This window comes from Sycon ciliatum, chromosome 1 (assembly GCF_964019385.1).
Source record: "Sycon ciliatum chromosome 1, ocSycCili1.1, whole genome shotgun sequence".
NCBI classification, from domain to species: domain Eukaryota; kingdom Metazoa; phylum Porifera; class Calcarea; order Leucosolenida; family Sycettidae; genus Sycon; species Sycon ciliatum.
In genome coordinates this window covers 53,481,444-53,501,340 of record NC_088643.1, presented here as the reverse complement: position 1 = coordinate 53,501,340, position 19,897 = coordinate 53,481,444, and the positions used below count along the sequence as shown (strand labels likewise).

General features: G+C 47.6%; 1 protein-coding gene across 1 annotated transcript in view; it reads right to left on the bottom strand.

Moving 5' to 3' along the window:
* LOC135805528 (mucin-2-like) overlaps positions 1-19,897 on the bottom strand; it is a 38,943-nt gene that overhangs the window by 16,453 nt on the left and 2,593 nt on the right. Inside the window, exons 5-8 of the mRNA XM_065319577.1 lie at positions 18,955-19,036; positions 12,086-12,222; positions 11,417-11,605; positions 9,950-10,058 (exon numbers count right to left, since the gene is read on the bottom strand). Coding sequence (XP_065175649.1) covers positions 9,950-10,058; positions 11,417-11,605; positions 12,086-12,222; positions 18,955-19,036 — 517 coding nt within the window. The remainder of the gene's footprint in view (positions 1-9,949; positions 10,059-11,416; positions 11,606-12,085; positions 12,223-18,954; positions 19,037-19,897) is intronic.

The window sequence follows — 19,897 nt, the reverse complement described above, 5'->3', positions numbered from 1 at the left end:
GCGTTGCAACTGGCTATACGTTGAGAAACACAACCAGCTTTAATAGGAAGTAGTTAGTTTCGCATGTGCCAGGCCACCACCATGCCTGTAATACCAGGGTGGCAGATAAAGCGCCTAATGGCAAGGGTGAGGTGGTAAGTCTCACAACCAATGCCCGACAAGGGGGCTAACCTCGTTAGCTGCATCCATGTTACCCTCACTCCGAGTAGTGAGTACCCAGTTGACCGTGGGTGTCGGCGCAGTTCACTGCATGTAAAGTGGTTCATGCATGCATCACCGCATTTGCTAGCACAGTACACGCTCCCTGCTCCCAGCGCGGGTCTCGAACTCGGGACCTTGTGATTCGCAGGCAAGCCCACAACCACTCGGCCAAAGCGCTGGGATGAAGTTGTGTGCATGGGCAAATGTACGGATGACATTCATTTGGAACTTCATTGCCATAATATTATTATGAGACACAAATCAATTTGAAACTCGGGTATTGAGCCAATAACAAATCAATTGAGAATCATAATGTGGTATCAAAATACAACCTGAGAATATACAAATTTAAATCATGATTTTATGGGAGAAATGCTCAAAAAATAAAATATGGCTGCTAAAGGGTACCCGCTAAACCCGCCCGTTAAGAAAACTACCCGTTTATTAGTTAAAGGTACACCCGTTTCACCCCTACTTTCAAGCTCTCTCGTTTCTATTAGGCCGCACCGAAAACGTCCTTTGTTTCGGGTAACCTGACCAAGTATTAGGAAATTAGAGGCCACATGCCACGTACTGCTCTTTTCTCTCTGAAACTTAACACTTGCAAGCCAGATATGAAAGAAAGAAAATTATCAGTCACACCACCGGGACTCGAACCAGAGACCTAGCTATTCGCGAGCAATGCTCTAACCAACTGAGCTACAGTATGACTCTTATCCACAGTGATGGTAAATCGATCGTTCTTCGATCAATCCATATCTGGCTTGCATCATACTGGCAACCCACACCAATCAAGAGGGCCCTCGGCCATTCGCTTGATATCACGGGGAGCGCATCAAACTTGATACGTCGGCAGTACGTATATTTAATCAGAAGCAGGTGATCAACTGAACAGGCAATGAACCCAAAGTAAACTTATAACTACAATTGATGGTGTGAGAGTGTGCAAGTGATAATGGTGTGAAGCATGCCAGAGTTATAACGCAAGTAACATCAATGCACACTGTAGCTGATAGTGCTGCCACCTCACAGTGGCATACATGTACATGCAGTCATACACAACTGCTAATAAATGATCAGCAACAGTGCCAGCATGAAGGCGACACTATATATCTATCACTAGCACCAATCAAGTCCTACATTCACACCAAACTCAGTCACTGTCACTTGACACCATATCAAACTATGTCCACTGCGAGCAAATACAAATTGCAATTTCAAATTTGGACTTGACGGAGAATTTCAAAGTATTAGGGATTTAGAGGCCACATGCCTATTGCAATTTGTATTTGCTCGCAGTGGACATAGTTTGATGCGCTCCCCATGATATCAAGTGAATGGCCAAAGGCCCTCTTGATTGGTGTGAGTTGCCAGCATGATGCAAGCCAGATATGGATTGGTCGCAGAAGAATAGATTTACCATCACTGTGGATAAGAGTCATACTGTAGCTCAGGTGGTTAGAGCATTGCCCGTGAATAGCAAGGTCCCTGGTTCGAGTCCCGGTGGTGTGACTGATGATTTTTTCTTTCTGTCATATCCCGCAACGCATCACCAATAACATCACAGAATAAGAACTTATCCACAGAAACAAAACAATCTCCAGTTAGTGCCACATGCCTGCGACGTATGCTGCTGTGGTGTGGCCATGTGGTGCGAGACGGTCCAGAATCCGCCTCGTTCCAAGCACTGGAGCTGTCCATCAACACAAAAGACATTAAAAGAAACCGTGGCCGTCCCCTATTGCGGTGGATAGATACGATTCGGCACGACCTGAAGGCAGCGGATCTCTTCGTGGAGAGCGCTCTCTAAGCTGCAAGAGATAGACTAACTTGGCTTGACACTGTTGACAGATGTGTTGACTCTGTTCCTGTCTAACAGGTTCAGGGAAGATGCGAGCTGTGTGTATTATTATTATCTCTCCTTTATTCACTTCTTTCGAAGGCGATAAGCCAGACCCACCGGGAAATATTTCCATGGGTGGGACAGCAAAAAGAAAGTGAAAAAAACAAACAAAAATAAATAAATAAAACCTAAAAACCAAAGGGACAAGAAATAGTTGAAGGGAGAGGAAGAAAGGAAAGAAACTCAATCCGAACTCCAACATCAAAACAATAATAAGGAATTTGCAGCGACAGGCAAAATACATTAACCAATGAAGGGAGTAACAAAGGAAATATCAGTCTTTATCAGTCGTTATTCAAGTTTCTCTTAGCTATTGAACATGCAAACGCAGCAGAGGTGCATCTACATGTTAAGGATAGTTCTTAGTATTTTAATCGAACCTTGTATAGCCTCCTGTTGTACAATAGCCAGGTCTCCTCCCTGCACAGTCCGGAGGCATTGAGGAGTCCCCCTCACCAAGCCTCCCAGGGCACCGACAACCACAGGGACCACGTCAACCTGGGTGAGGGACCAAATCCTCGAAATCTCTCGCTTCAAATCATAATATTTCGAGCGCTTTTCAGCCATTTTCTTATTGATGTTGTTCTCACCAGGAACGCTGATGTCTATAATGTAGGCGATGCGCTCCTTGTCATCAACAAGGAGCAGATCGGGCCTGTTTGCTGATAGTTTCAGGTCAGTTGGGACCGAATACTCCCAATAGAGCCGATACCGATCACTTTTGACCAATGGCTTGAGCTGGTGGTCGAATCGTGAAGCACCAGTAGGTAGATCTCGTGCTCTACACATTTCGAAGTGCACATACTTTACTATCCGGTTATGACGTTCGATGTAACTGGTCCGAGCAAGAACTGGGCAGGCACTGACAATGTGGTCAATTGTTTCTAAGCTGCCCTTGCAAAGCCTGCAATTGGCATCAGTTCGAGCAATTGACTTCATTATGGCGTATTGGTAATTTTTCGTTTTGAGGGATTGGTCTTGTGCTGCCATAATCATGCCTTCAGTTGAAGGTTTCAGTGTCCTTGATTTCAACCACATGAAGGTAAGCTCCTTATCTAGGTGATTCTCCTCCAATCGGCTCCAATATCTCCCATGCAGCGGCATAGTGGAAAGTGTTTTGGATTTTCGCTCAGCGCACGCTTGTTTAATGGTATGCTTATTGGGTAAAGCTGGTCCAGCTGCTGGCAGATCCAAACTCGACAGGAACTTAGCGGCCTTTGCAGTTATTGAGTGGCTTTTTGTTGTAGGTTTTTGTTGATGATACTGATAAAGCAGGCTTATTCTGTCTATTGGGCTGGTACTCATGTAGCGGGCCAGGCCACACATGCTTCGACCGTGCATATCCTCACAAGAGACCAAGCCCCGGCCTCCATCTCCCCTCTTCATGTAGAGCCTGTTGACTGAGGCTTTGGGGTGGTGAAATCCAGACGCAGTCAAGGCTGATCTTGTCGCTCGATCTGTGGTCTTGATTTCAGCCTCGGTCCAATTTACGATTCCATAACTATATGTCATAACCGGCAGAGCATAGGTATTGATGGCCTTGATCATGTTTCGCGCATTCAATCCACTGTTAAGAAGCAAATACAATCTCTTTTTGTATTCTGCAGTGAGTTGCGTCTTGAGCTGCGGGTGAGGTATCATGGCTGCTTGCACTACTCCAAGGTACTTGTATGTTTCATTGAGTCGTAGCGACTCTGCAATGGTCTCATCGCCAACCTGGATAGAGCATCCTTCATCTGGTTTTCCTCTCCTGACGTGCAGCACGGCACACTTGGCCGGGTTGAGATTCATGCCAAAGTCATCACCAATGCCACACACGGTAGACACGAGGGTAGTCACATCCTTTGTAGTTTTCCCATAGAGTTTAATGTCGTCCATGTACCAAGAGTGATTGATAGTCAACTCGGCGTCTCTGCAGCTGACTCTGTATCCCAAAGGCAATCGGTTGAGCTCAAAACTGATTGAGTTTAGCGCCAGGCAAAACAGTAACGGGGATAATGTGTCACCTTGAAATATGCCTCTTCTTATAGAAATGTTGCCGGTAGTGACCCTGCATCTTCCCTGGTCGCATATGTGCATTGTCGTTCTCCAGTTCTGCATGCTACGGGCAATAGTTGTGACCAAAGACGGGTGGAATCGATACATTGTCAAAGCATGTAGAATCCATTCATGCGACACACTATCAAACGCCTTTTTGAAGTCCAGGTATGCCATGACCAGATTTCGCCCTTTCGTATGGGCATCCTCCAGAATCATCTTATCCACCATCAGGTGCTCCTTGCAACCAAGACCAGCTGCTGCACAACCGCGCTGCTCCGTTGCAAGTATTTCATGTTGATTGATGTGCTGCCACATAATCTTCGATATGGCGGCGGTAAAGAGCTTGTACTGTATCGGAAGACACGTAATTGGTCTATAATCTTTGGGCATTGCCGAAGGTGGAGAAGTCTTAGGAAGGAGAGTAGTAGTGCCAGACGTCAACCATCCCGGAACGTCACTGTGGCCATCTATCACCCTCTGGAAGGCTCTCCGAAGGTAAGAGTGCAGGCTTGTCAGCCTCTTCCACCAGTACCCATGCAACTTGTCATGGGTACTGCGTAGGCAGTCAGCCAGGATGTCCTGGGTGATAACTGCGCTACTCTGCACAGGGACGTGTTCTTCATAATATTCTGCTTCCCTTACATACCACTCACCAGCGGTGAACGGCGCAGGTGTAGACAGAAGATCACTCCAGAATTCGGTGGCTTCACCCACCTCTGGAAATTGCGGCGTCTCCAATCGATTTGAAGCACCACTAACAGAGTGTGCAGGCTCCCGAAGCGTCCGGTAGAAAGCACGCTCATTCATTTGGAACATTTTGTTGGCTTTTTTGGCCTTTTCATTTTCTCGGTATCGACGCATTCTGGCTGCTAGCGCAAGAAGTCGATCTTTCTTTCCCTGTAGCTTCATTTCCAACTCGTCTGTGTTTCCGACTTCAACTTCATATCTCCTCCAGAAGTCATGATGTTTCTCCGATGGATATCGTAGCATGCTGGTGAGTCGGGAAACATCCGAGCGGAGTTGATCGATTTCCTTTGTCAATCGGATCTGCCACTGCGGCGGATGGTCCTTGTCACTTCCGTTTTGCTTGGCATTGCCAGTCGGATGATTCTGACTGCCTTGGATAGTCGATATGCAAACGCAAGCACCAGCATACACGAGGCAATTGATCTCATGGAGCGACGCCTCACCATCAGGAAATAGCCGGCGACACACAAGCTTGAGCTGAGAGTTGACCATGGCGGTAACACTGTATAATAATTTATTTTGTACATGCTTTTTTGTTGGATTAGGGAGGCATTGTCGCTGTGCTATGTCGGCCACGACCTCTGCACGATACCTCTTCTCCAACTCCTCCGTTACATCACTAATCTCCTTGGGCAGCAGCTCATCTTCCAGGTTGTACTATCCAGGTTGTACTATTATTATTATTTCCCGTTTGTCTCTTTCCCTCAAAACCAGTTAATATTTTATGACTTGGGGCTCCCCGCGTGCTAGTTTGTACGTGAAGTGTGTGGGTACAGTGAGGGCTGCGTCCCACCCGCCTGTGTGGATTCACAGGAAGTGTGAGTTACGAAGTCTGAAGAAAACGTTGAACGGTCTCTGCTTGGATGACGACTACACCATAGCTCAGTGGTTAGAGCATCGCTGGCTACAAGCGAGGGTCCCTGGTTCGAGTCCTGGTGGTGACAGTCAATTTTTTCTTCAGACTTTTCCCGTTTGTCTCTTTCCCTCAAAACCAGTTAATATTTTATGACTTGGGGCTCCCCGCGTGCTAGTTTGTACGTGAAGTGTGTGGGTACAGTGAGGGCTGCGTCCCACCCGCCTGTGTGGATTCACAGGAAGTGTGAGTTACGAAGTCTGAAGAAAACGTTGAACGGTCTCTGCTTGGATGACGACTACACCATAGCTCAGTGGTTAGAGCATCGCTGGCTACAAGCGAGGGTCCCTGGTTCGAGTCCTGGTGGTGACAGTCAATTTTTTCTTCAGACTTTTCCCGTTTGTCTCTTTCCCTCAAAACCAGTTAATATTTTATGACTTGGGGCTCCCCGCGTGCTAGTTTGTACGTGAAGTGTGTGGGTACAGTGAGGGCTGCGTCCCACCCGCCTGTGTGGATTCACAGGAAGTGTGAGTTACGAAGTCTGAAGAAAACGTTGAACGGTCTCTGCTTGGATGACGACTACACCATAGCTCAGTGGTTAGAGCATCGCTGGCTACAAGCGAGGGTCCCTGGTTCGAGTCCTGGTGGTGACAGTCAATTTTTTCTTCAGACTTTTCCCGTTTGTCTCTTTCCCTCAAAACCAGTTAATATTTTATGACTTGGGGCTCCCCGCGTGCTAGTTTGTACGTGAAGTGTGTGGGTACAGTGAGGGCTGCGTCCCACCCGCCTGTGTGGATTCACAGGAAGTGTGAGTTACGAAGTCTGAAGAAAACGTTGAACGGTCTCTGCTTGGATGACGACTACACCATAGCTCAGTGGTTAGAGCATCGCTGGCTACAAGCGAGGGTCCCTGGTTCGAGTCCTGGTGGTGACAGTCAATTTTTTCTTCAGACTTTTCCCGTTTGTCTCTTTCCCTCAAAACCAGTTAATATTTTATGACTTGGGGCTCCCCGCGTGCTAGTTTGTACGTGAAGTGTGTGGGTACAGTGAGGGCTGCGTCCCACCCGCCTGTGTGGATTCACAGGAAGTGTGAGTTACGAAGTCTGAAGAAAACGTTGAACGGTCTCTGCTTGGATGACGACTACACCATAGCTCAGTGGTTAGAGCATCGCTGGCTACAAGCGAGGGTCCCTGGTTCGAGTCCTGGTGGTGACAGTCAATTTTTTCTTCAGACTTTTCCCGTTTGTCTCTTTCCCTCAAAACCAGTTAATATTTTTATGACTTGGGGCTCCCCGCGTGCTAGTTTGTACGTGAAGTGTGTGGGTACAGTGAGGGCTGCGTCCCACCCGCCTGTGTGGATTCACAGGAAGTGTGAGTTACGAAGTCTGAAGAAAACGTTGAACGGTCTCTGCTTGGATGACGACTACACCATAGCTCAGTGGTTAGAGCATCGCTGGCTACAAGCGAGGGTCCCTGGTTCGAGTCCTGGTGGTGACAGTCAATTTTTTCTTCAGACTTTTCCCGTTTGTCTCTTTCCCTCAAAACCAGTTAATATTTTATGACTTGGGGCTCCCCGCGTGCTAGTTTGTACGTGAAGTGTGTGGGTACAGTGAGGGCTGCGTCCCACCCGCCTGTGTGGATTCACAGGAAGTGTGAGTTACGAAGTCTGAAGAAAACGTTGAACGGTCTCTGCTTGGATGACGACTACACCATAGCTCAGTGGTTAGAGCATCGCTGGCTACAAGCGAGGGTCCCTGGTTCGAGTCCTGGTGGTGACAGTCAATTTTTTCTTCAGACTTTTCCCGTTTGTCTCTTTCCCTCAAAACCAGTTAATATTTTATGACTTGGGGCTCCCCGCTTGCTAGTTTGTACGTGAAGTGTGTGGGTACAGTGAGGGCTGCGTCCCACCCGCCTGTGTGGATTCACAGGAAGTGTGAGTTACGAAGTCTGAAGAAAACGTTGAACGGTCTCTGCTTGGATGACGACTACACCATAGCTCAGTGGTTAGAGCATCGCTGGCTACAAGCGAGGGTCCCTGGTTCGAGTCCTGGTGGTGACAGTCAATTTTTTCTTCAGACTTTTCCCGTTTGTCTCTTTCCCTCAAAACCAGTTAATATTATTATTATTATTATTAGTTGTTGCACTTTCTGACTGTATAATTATAGTATCTAGTTACAGTGGTGGAGAGTTACTCTTAACTCGTTTCCATATGTCCTTTTCCTTTCTACATTTGTTATTGGCTCAATACCCGAGTTTCAAATTATTATTATTATTATTATTATTATTATTTTATATCTGGCTTACAAGTGTTGAGTTTCGGAGAGAAAAGAGCAGTACGGGGCATGTGGCCCCTAATTTCCTAATACTTTGAAATTCTCCGTTAAGTCCAAATTTGAAATTGTGACCTGGCCAACCGCTGACTGTTTCTTTTTTTGTATACATTTATGCATATGCGCATCATACGCAATTTCATGTACATGTACATGCTCGCACTTCGTGTTGCGCCAGGCCCAAGTCCAAAGCTCTTCCTTCCTGCTCCTGGCTCTGGCCAACTAGGCATTTCAGTCCTTTGTTTCGAGTTGACTTGACCAAGTCGGATTTGTTGCAGGGTGATTCTATTTGCCAAGCATAATGTTTTCGACGAAGACATGTTTTAGTTTAGAAACTCTAGTGGCAAAATGTTTCTGTCAGTATAGTTTACGGCGGCTGGACAGTCGTCAACAGCTGCATTGTTCAAGTCACGTACCCTGAGCAATATTTTGGAAACGCTTCATCCAGAAGGCGTCACTCGCTTCAAAGCAGTGTTTGCTTCCGAAACCGGGTGCTGACAAGAGTGATAATGTTGGACTTCATTTGGATCTGGGCCGCCGATTCTTTTTCTTTGCATTGGAGCTACAGGAAGCTGTAGTTCCTGGCCCGCAACGATTGCTAAACGATGTGTTAATGCGCAGCGTCTCGGAACTCTGCTCTGCTCGGTGTCTCTGTATATGACCAGTTTGACTGTTCCTGGTGGTCTGATCGATCTGTTGATTGCTATGTAGTCTACATGTATGGCTGCTTTAACGGCCACGCATTTTCTATCTTGGCTGTGTCCTGTATATCTACACTTATCTGCATATCAGTCTGGCATGTATGAAAATATGTGGGGTTAATGCAGTTAACCCTTGTTAGCGCTCATCACAGATTCCCACTGCTCATTTCCTCATGTTCCTTATACATAGGCATGTCCTTTTTTACCTTTGGCACCTGCATACATGTGCTACGTATGCACTGCCGTACACGTCTACAGGTGCACACTGCACTATCTGGGCAACCCGATACGCCTGCTACATGCAGCGTGCAGCACGCAGTTACCGTATAAGGTACACAGGGCCGTGCGCCTGTCCCGGCTCCGGGTCACACTTACAGCTCAGCACGCATGCAGGTAAAAGGCTTCACAGAACTGTGCGCCTGCCCTGGCTCCGGTTTGCACTTACAGCTCAGCGATTAGAAAATTTTTTTTTCTATTACAGCAGTTTGGAGAGCTCAAACTGTTTAGTTGTTGTTTTCTGTTTCTTGCTCTGCAGTAGTGGTTGGCTTGTGAATTCTGTTTCCCACCATCCCACCCTTACCACTACCTATAACTAGGACCTCACTACCGGTCCACTCTTAACAATAAACACCGGGTGCTGGCGCAACTCTTAACGGCAATGGTTTAACGCGTTCAATCACTCCGTGCTCTATGTTGAGCCAACACACGCGCTCTATGTTGAGCCACCATACGAGCTGTATGTTGAGCCACTCACTCTCTCGCGCTCTATGTTGAGCCACTCACTCTCTCGTGCTCTATGTTGAGCCACTCTCTCTCTCTCTCTCTCTCTCTCTCTCTCTCTCTCTCTCTCTCTCTCTCTCTCTCTCTCTCTCTCTCTCTCTCTCTCTCTCTCTCTCGCTCTCTCTCTCTCTCTCATGCTCTATGTTGAGCCACATTGCCTCACTCGCAGCCAGCACCCGTATAACTCCAAACTCTGTGCCCTGTGTGTTGGTGTACTTCATAGCGGTGTAGCATCTGCATGTGCATGTGGGATGTGGGCTAATCAAAAAGAAAGCCAACTGAATGACCGGTATTTTCTGGCCATGTTACCACAAACAAAAGACTTTTTGGTGCGGCCTTACTTATCTATGTTAAGGTACAGCCCAGAAGTGACAAAACCTTTGCGATTCCTTACCTTTTCCTGTATCGGGAGCCTAGTGAGAAGGTGGATTCTTGTGTCTCCAATGTTGGTTGAGTAGAGAGAGCATCCTTCGCACGTTGTCTACTTTCCTCTCTTTCCTTTGCTGAAGACATTATGGGACAGTACACAGGAGGGAAAGTTAAGTGTAAGGTGTTATCTTCATTAGCTAACAGCTACCGAGACTCGGATGGTGAGCCAATTAAATTATGGTTAAAAAGGAGGACAAAATGTTTCGAGTTATGACTAACTGTGTGACCAACGTAACCAGATCTTATACAGTCAGCGAGTGCGACAAAATGGCATAAAACTGACAAAGGAGTACTGAGACATTCGGCGACCTGACACCTAGCTCCAACACTTCTCCGAGGCGCAAACCAACAACCTTCCAACTTGGAAGGCTCAGGTTCGGAAAGGTCCAAGAGGGGAAGGAAAGCGCAACGAAGAAGAGCACGAGCTACGCATCATGGCAACAAAGAATGTCGAAAGTTACTGGTTGATGACGAAACTAGTAAGACTATTGGACAGACCGGCCTTACTACAACTCGACGACGCAAAGCAATAGACCACCCAACTTGGGAGGCTCAATTTTATGTAATAAACATAGAATGGGAAGCTAAGCGAAGATGAATTGTGACTAACCGAAACGCCAACATCCTACTAAACTCCACAATCATGTATGATGGACTAGTTATGTACAATAACAAGTAGTTCCACACGACGTACGTTTCGCCGTATAGGTCATGACGGCTCATCAGGTGTGCAAAGTTTAACTCGGATGGTGAGCCAATTAAATTATGGTGAAAAAGGAGGACAAAATGTCAGAGTTATGACTAACTGTCCATCAACTTCGTTGCGCTTTCCTTGCCCTCTTGGACCTTTCCGAACCTGAGCCTTCCAAGTTGGAAGGTTGTTGGTTTGCGCCTTGGAGAAGTGTTGGAGCTAGGTGTCAGGTCGCCGAATGTCTCAGTACTCCTTTGCCAGTTTTGTGCCATTTTGTCGCACTCGCTGACTTTATAAGATTTGGTTACGTTGGTGGACAGTTAGTCATAACTCGCAACATTTGTCCTCCTTTTTCACCATAGTTACCAAGAGCAGGTGCAGACATGTACATAATATAACGAGGGTTGCACCTAGTATGCAAAGTTTGCTGACAATGCTGTGGATGTAGGGCATAGAACAGTCTAACAGTGGACAGAAAGGCTCTGTGGTTGTAACTCAGAGTTTCATGCACAACCATGCAGTCACCAGACAACATGATAATGGTGGGTATGCCGGTACTTTGTGTGGGGACTGGGTGCGGATTGCGTCAAGAATTGCGAAACATGTTAGGGTGCTATGGGTGTCACATCAGTGATGGCTGTGCAGGGGCTGCAAGTGGATAGGACTACCTCTTGTGCCATGGCCTACTTACCATCCCTACATCGCACCTACGCCCCATACGCTGTGACGTGTCGTACGTACCTTCTTCAGCGGCATGCCGGCTCAAATCTCGAGTCATCATGTCAACGGGATTATCATCCAAATCATCAGCATCAACCATAGGGAAGAGTGAAACACTTGCTTCTCCTCCAGCTTCACAGTAGATTGGTCCAGCCCAGGGAGACTTTCCAAAGCTTCTATCTGCAGTTTGGAACATATTCCGTGATATCCCTGAAGAAGATATAGACAGTTACACAGGCTGGACTCTAAACATCCTTGTTTTGCATTGTGACTGCTAGACAATGAGTACTAGCGCATGCTATAGTGAGTATTTGGGAAGAGAGCCAGCGCTGATACGAATGATGAGTTCTATACCTTGGATGTGGCACGGTCTTAGATGTGCGCCAAGTATTCATGAATGACTTTGCTACAACCGTAGTGGAATGAGCATTTTAAACATAATCAGCATGGCATAACTGCACTGCCCCCCCCCCCTCCCCCATCAGCAACAGCATGTATTACACTGTACCCTGTACCAAGCGGAATCCTGTATCGACCGGACACATTTTCATGCACCAAAGTGCTGTGGATCAAAGGTGCATCCAGGATCAAGCGAAACCCTGGAATATCAGGGCAGTTTCCTCTGTGCCAACGGTATTTGGTTAGGGCAGGTTCTACTGTGCCCCTGAATGCACACTTCAGTACACTTACTTTTCCCTCGCCCTGGCCCATTCGTGGCTTCCGGGACTGAGTAGCAGCACTCATCCTGTAACTGTGATTCTATCTGCTCACTTCCTTTCACCAATGTCAATTCGCTGCTGTTTTGAGACAACACATGCTTCTTTTTTCTGTAGAAGGATATCAGGACAATGGACCAAAGGACAGATTAGTAATGGGTCCTAAGGAAATGAGGAAAGAGGCTAGCAAGGTACTGTGGTACCAACAATCAAGTCTACGCAGGCCTGTGGGAGGCATTGGTTCCAGTTTGCTCAGGAGCCCCGTCCATGGGTGCAACCCAAGCATCAAGACCGGTTTCAAACTGTAAAGAAGCAGACTGGTAGTGCACGACACATCAAGTGTACTTGTGAAGCTGGTTTCCCGCAAATTCCAAATACTATATGCATCCAGCCTCCCAGATTAGGCCTTCCACAGGATTCTAACTTGTGAACATCCCAACAACTTTCAAGGGGTGTTTCACTTCTCACTCCCCTTCCCCACCTCCCGTGTGCAGGGATATTCCCCTCAACCCCCATGTGGGACATACACCCGGAACACATTCGGAAACTCTACCACCAACACTGAGCACCTGCAAAATCACATCAGAAGTGTGTACAGTCAGCCATGCGAAAAACGACTTCGGGTATAACAACAAAAACTATCCGAATCGAGAAATTAGAAGTTCTTCATCGCCGTTTCCTTCGTATAGTAAATAATTTTCGTACAGACCGTTACGTTTCAAACTCAGACTTGTATGCTGCTGCATCAACTACCACTTTGCAACATCATCTTGATGCTTCTAAGTGCACCCTGGCACGAGTCTATTTTCTTGACCAGCACCCTGCTCATTTACAGTCGCTTAATTGGTGCCACCCGAAGTTGTGTTTGTCTCTACCTAGCTAGGTCTACCTTATTCGTAAATTCCCCATTATATTCCTCCTACTCCACATGGCTCCAACTGCCTCCCAGAGTTCCAATGTAGGACAAGCTCTCAATATGCCCAGATTCCGTACCCTCGTCAGACAGCACTTCAGTATCCTCTAGTAAAAAAATCAGTCACCACTGCCACTGCATAGCATAGCATTGCTTTGTAAGTTGCTAATCCCTACCCCTTTTGTGTACGTGCTTTTCTTTTTCTTTTTCCTCTTCTTCCGTGGTTGGTCTCACCCTCTCCTCAATTCAATTGGCTGTCTTGACATGCTACGAGGTGCAGAAATGAATAAAAGTAAAAGTAAAATAAACATAACACGAATAGTGACACGATCTTCAGACCTAATCAGGGGCGTATGGTAGCCAGGATCATGATCAAGGGGGAGGGGTCCACAAACTTCCCACCCAAGTACATGACTGTGCGTAAATCTTCTGCCTATTCATGACATGCTCACACCAAGACATGCTGCTACATGTACTTCGAAGTAGGATGGTTAGATTTTCCGCTAACCCGTGCTATGCACGGGAAATGAAGGCAAAGGAGCAGTAACAACCACCACAGTTGACATTGAGGATCACTCTTCAATGGTAAGCTTCCGACTAGTGTTGAGCCAGATCCTGAATGCTGCTTTCGCTGGAATCGCCGCACTCTTCTTTGATCTCAAACAGTCAGATTTCTCGACTCTTCTTCGTTCCTTTTCGCCTTGTCATATTGCACCATTCAATAGTTTACTAGTATCCCTTTCTGTTTGCATGAATGCCTTGGTGTGTATTCGAGGTCTTTGTACCAAGGATCTACGCAGCACACAGCGCACGTGTAGCGCGTGTGCCACGCCAGCCAGGGCTGCTCATTATGTACCGGTACATGAAAAGCTTCATTGCAGTGTGTACGCGATGCGCGACCTTTGCGATGTGCAACCTTTGCAATCCGCGGCTTTATGCTATATAAAATGTCAGCTGTGAGAGAAACCTTGGCATAGCTAATTAGTCTTCTCTTTTGGCTGGAACAACTTCCGATACCATATGAGCAAGAAGCAGTTTGTTTTTCAGTTTACAGTCTTTTTGCTTTTGGAATAAATGATTACCTGTGTGATTACCTGTGTGAATAATGGCTTTTGAGAGTGAAGATTGAATTCCCCACGGGGTCAGAACATAGTGGTGCAATTCGAGCCAGATCTTGCTTTTGCAGTGTTGACATCATTCGGCTTTGAAGCAGAAGGCCGGAATGAGTGAAACAGCGAGAAGGAGCCAGAGGCTAAGACTAAGTTGGAGGCACTAAGCCAGAAAGGTGTGACACATGGAGGTTTCAGAGTGAGAATGTACCAGAGAGAACAATGTCAGACAGTGCATCGATGGTGTTGCAAGGAGAGGTGTACGTTCAGTGCGTGGAGGTCAGACACGGAGCAGCTCCATCCTCAATCCATACATGTACAGGATTTCGCAGAGGCAGAAGATGAAGTTTTGCCAACGAGCGCAAGCAGCAGTCCATGTAGTCGGGCTAAGCTGGTGTAGTAGTGACCAAAGGCTGTTTTCCGCCAGTACCAGCTGAAAGTGTGGAGTCAAGTTCTGATCAGAGAAGTAGTGTTAGTCCTGATCACAGCAGTGACTGTAAAACAAGGGTATCAAGTGACAGTGACTGTGACAGCTCCAGTTCTGTAAACCCAGCTGCTATTCATCATGGCCACAGAAGTGTGAACAGTCTTTCCCCTCAACATACTCAGCAGAGCAGGGCTGAACTTGGGCTGAATGGAATTGCCCAGCCAGGTTCAGGAAGCAGAGCCAGAGGCAACCTTGCCGGTGACAGGAGCAGAGCTGTAGCTGGCACCAGCAAGAGAGTGGTAGCATCACAGCCAAAACAGAGGTCAGTGCCCATCCAGTCAGTGCAGTCTACTCATCAGCCTCATATATCTGCTAGGAACCAAGGGCAACTCCTGCACTGATACTAATAATATCAGAGGTAACTCAGCCCAAGTGCTAGCAAGCATTCTCACAGTTCTCAGTCAGCCTCTGGGGAGTTTGGACCCAGGTGAGAAGCTTACTGAAGCCTAAGAAAGCCAAGAAAGTCCAAGCTGGAGAAAGTGCCAGATGCTCCTGTACCATCAACTTTGAGTGCCAGTGCAGCACCAGCCAGCACCACGTGCCCCTTCTCAGCGGAGCACAAACCCACCTGTCACCTTCCCTGTCCATCGTGTGAAGCCACTGGAACTACCGAAGTTTTCAGGGCAAGACAAGGATTACGTTAGATGGCGACAGCACTTCCGTCGTATTGTTGACGACGACCCTCACACCACAGAGGTGTACAAGCAGGCTCAGCTCAGGCAATGTTTGTCCGGAGGGCAGGCCGAGGAGCTTGTGGAGGGAGTCTTAGATGGACCAGGAGACTTCAGAGCTGTGCTTGACGAGCTGGATGCCTGGCATGGCGGAGATGACTGCACCCTAGAGCAGCAAGAAAGAGAGCTGCTGCAGTGGCCCCGAATAAAGGACGCAGGTGGTGTGACCAAGTTTGCAGTGACGCTCCGTCCGACACTGATGAACATGGCGGAGTAGAGCCCGGTCGTGAGCTCTATTTGGTCGTGAAGCAGAAGGTCCCGAAACCGGTGCTGGTGGACTACTTCAAGAAACACGACGACCGGAAAAGTGATGTCCACACCTTCTCAGAATGGCTTATGTCAAGAGTGCATATGCTGAGTCGGGTAGATGACAGGCTGAAAGGTGGCGAACGAGAGCAACTGTCACCGCTAACGAAGAGGCGAGGCTCTCCCGGTTGGGCAAAGACGCGCTAACAACACCAACACCGGACCTTCGTAGGAACGTCTGACACGTCCAAGGCACCCAAGGACAAGACAGATGCCTCTTCCGCTAGCTGTCCGCAGTGCTCCAAGGCACATCAGCTGGTTGCGTGTCCAAAAGTTGAGAAGTCTCCCGTCCATAAAAGATGGAGGCTCCTGAAGTTACGTCCAGATGTGTGCACTGTTTGCCTTGGGTTTTGACACCGATCCAGGCAGTGTGGACAACGAATGTGTCCTAAACGCGACAAGCCGCACCACACCCTGCTACATTTCGAGCAAAAAGAAACAACCACTGAAGGTCAGCGAACACAGACATCAAGTGAGCCTCTTGCACATGCGACAACTCATGCTACATACACAGATGAAGTACCGTACGAGTCGTTCATGCTGGTGCCAGTGGTTTTCACCGAGAGTGGCAAGCATGTAAAAGGAACGGCCTTGCTGGACCCAGCATCTTCGACCAGCTAACTCTGCCAGCCGATCGCCACAGCATTGAACTTAAACGGGCTGAGAGAACGCCTCACCTCCTCCGTTCTGGGTGGGAAAGAGACCACCGCGAGCCGAGATCGTGTGGACATTGAAGTAGAGGTAGATGCTAGCCATACCACAAGCAAGCTTAGTGCGTGGGTCCTACCAGCTGTAACTGCCCTCCCCCCCCCCCCCCCCCCCCCCCCCGCCGACCGACGGTTGATTGGAATGCCACAAAGTCAGCATGGACGCACGTCAATACTAAGTTTCCTGATGTCAACGGCTGCTGCATTGTTGTCCTCATTGGCCTCAACGCCATCGACCTGCACGCCTCGCTTGAGGAACGCCTCTCTGACACCGCAGGAGCACCAATCGCCACACAGACTCCAATAGGCTGGGTATGTTTCGGATCGGCAACCGCACCGCCGAATGGAACGAGTTCATGCAGCACCTTTGCCACGACCACCTATGACAGTGCGCCAATGCTTGAGCAGCTGGTAGAGAAGTTCTGGAGTGTTGAATCGGATGGGACGAAGGACAGCAGTCGCAACAAAGTCACATCATCAGCTGATGATTTGGAAGCGGAGTGTGCCATGTCCGAGAGCCTAAGTGTTACGGATGGGAAAGTGCAGATGGGCATTCCATGGGTTAATCAGAGAGGCAAATCGCCTACCCGGTCTTACCGAGCCCAAGCTGAGCAACGACTCGCAAGTTGGGAGAGGTCTCTCAGCTAGCGTCCAGCAGTGATAGACCAGCACCATCGCGTGATGGCAAGCCACCTGTCTAAGGGATACGTTCGGCGGGTCACTGAACAAGAAGCTGAGAACGATGGCGACCACCAGTGGTGCTTACCACACTTCCCTGTGGTGCGAGACGACAAGAGCACCACCAAGGTACGCATTGTGTTTGATGCTGCCACTGCTTGGAACGGTCGCTCGCTGAATGACATGATGTACATGTATACTGGGCCAGCACTTCAGAATGACATGGTCAGTATCCGTCTGCGATTCTTCCTGAAACCGGTTGCACTCGTTGGAGATATCTCGGAGATGTTTCTCCAAGTACGGCTCAAGGAGGCAGATCAGCGCTATCACCGATTTCTTTGGCAACGTGAAGTTGGCATGGTACCACTTTCAGCGGGTGGTCTTCGGAGCCAAGGCATCACCGGACATGGCTGGGCGGGCAGTCAAGGAAGTCATCGCTCGCCATGGAGATGATTTCTCCCCCGATGTCGTATGCAATCTCGGTGACAACCTGTACGTGGATGACCTGCTGTCGTCTGTTGACACACCCAACAGAGGAGTTGAGATGCACAAGCAGACTCAAGAGATACTGTCCTGAGGTGGCTTCCATATGAGGAAGTGACTGTCTAACGACAAAGCGGTGATGGATTCAATACCCAAGGAAGATCAATCTCCAGAGATGTCGAGGACTGTCGACTCCGCGAAAGCTGGTCATCTGCCAACAGTGAAGACGCTTGGCATAGCATGGAATGCCTAGACCGATACCTTCACATTCCAATGTCAGCCCAAGGAGATTCCGAAGTTCACCCGGCTGTCAATATTGTGCGGTCTCGCTACAATATTTGATCTTCGTGGACGGATTTCGCCTTACCTCATTCGCGCGAAGGTGATGCTACAAGATGCGTGGCTACTCGACAGTGGATGGGATGATGACTTGCCAACTGACCAGACCGGGAAGTGGCAGGAGTGGTTCAAAGGATTGCCAGACCTAAACAATCTCAACGTCAACCGCTGTTTCAAGAACCCAGAGAAGCCATCATCTGGCGCCGACCTGTCCATCCACTGTTTCTCTGACGCGCTGGACAGAGCGATCGCTGCAGCCGTCTAAGTCCGGGCCGCATATCCTGATGGCACTATTCGATAATATGTGTTATATTCTACCCCTCCTGGAGTATGCTATGCCGATTTAGATGCATTCGTTAAACATTAGTCTTGCCTGCATACTCGATAAGCTTCAAGCCACGTCTGCTAGGTCATACTTGTTCTGCGCTTGTCATCGGCCAGATCGCCTGACTTGTAAGGAGGACTTCAATTCTCTTGTTTCTTGGGAATCCCTGGCATGGCGTCGTCAGATTTTAGCTTTAGTGTATTTCCATCATGTTTTTACTATTTCCCCTCAGTTTTAACCCGGTATAATATTTCTAGATCCTGCAGTACTGGGTCGTCATCCAGAATCTCTCTGCCAACTGTCTTCCTTTCCTGCTTCTAAAACTTCGTTTTAAAAGAAACCAGTATTAGGAGCACAGGTTCTCTTTCAAAGGAATCTCGAATTAGCTCAGTTATTAAAAATTTCTTCTGTAGCCCAGTTACTCTCGTTTTAGTGCCTTTCCAGTGTTCTATTAGCATCCCTGTTTCTCAATCTAGTGATATTCTTCCTCTCCTTTGATTTAAATTCTCAGATTTCATTTGAGGTGTATCCACTCCCTATATACTTTTATTTTCATTATTCTATTGGCTTGGAGAGACTCCCGTGATAGGTATCCATGTACCTCTGCAGAATCCGTAAAAAACAATACAGTACAACACAATGTATTATGTCATAGATTTGATCTTCAGATTTCGAAGTAGTCGGCAGGCTGCAACTGGTCAAAGTGCATGGAGTACTGGATATAGTGCAGGGGCGTGCAGTAAGCATTCTGTTCCACACACATACTTTCGTCGTTTGAGATATAACACCAGTAGAGCGATGACAACTGCAAGAACCAGTATCCCACCGACTGCACCTCCAACGGCAGCTGAAAGAACAATTAGAATTGTGCAAAGCAATGAAAGAGAGAAGTCAATTCCAGACCATCCACAATCCCAGTTAATCAAGTAACATTACTGGATAGCATGCGCCTAGATCACCGAAAGCAGACTAGTCACGCGTAAATTGGACAAGACGGGACTGGCAATTTTCTCGAGACACAAGTCACACTAGTATTTACTGTGGTAACATTCATGATATGCCTATGAATAGATTCCCACATTATGTTCTTATTTCAAGTCAGCGAAAGGTGTGTTCAGCGGTCTTCGCTAAACTAGCCTGTTTTGCTCATGGCCGTCGCAATTTATCAGCTACAGCTCGGAGAACTTTCTACTTGTCAAGATCGATTTCCCCAGACAACCGGTCATATAACTGATTCTCAGAAATGAACACAGTAAAGTTAGGAAAATGCCTTTGTGTCATGATCTATTTTCCGCATATTAAATGGAATTATGATATGAGCCAGAGCACGCTAAAATATGACCACAGACCAAAAATTCGATTTTCAGTTTTTTGTTCAAAAATGATCAAACACACCTAATGTTCACTATCTGACAGTTTTGGATTGATCTGACATGTCTAAGTGGTGCTACAATGGTATTATATGCAGCACTGTTGAAATGGTGAAATTCTATGTACAGCAATGGGATTGTCATTTTTGCACACAGTTGATATGTCCATTGGTTCATCCTTTCTGGGTCAGTTCCTCTGTCCAGGGTCTTATAGCATGAGCTGACAGGTACTGCGCCACATCCAACATTTCTATAGGCACCGAGCTGGGTGTCCGAAATACCTCCTGTGTGGAGCACCATTGGAGAACCGCCAGCGAAAATACGGTCAACATCTGTAG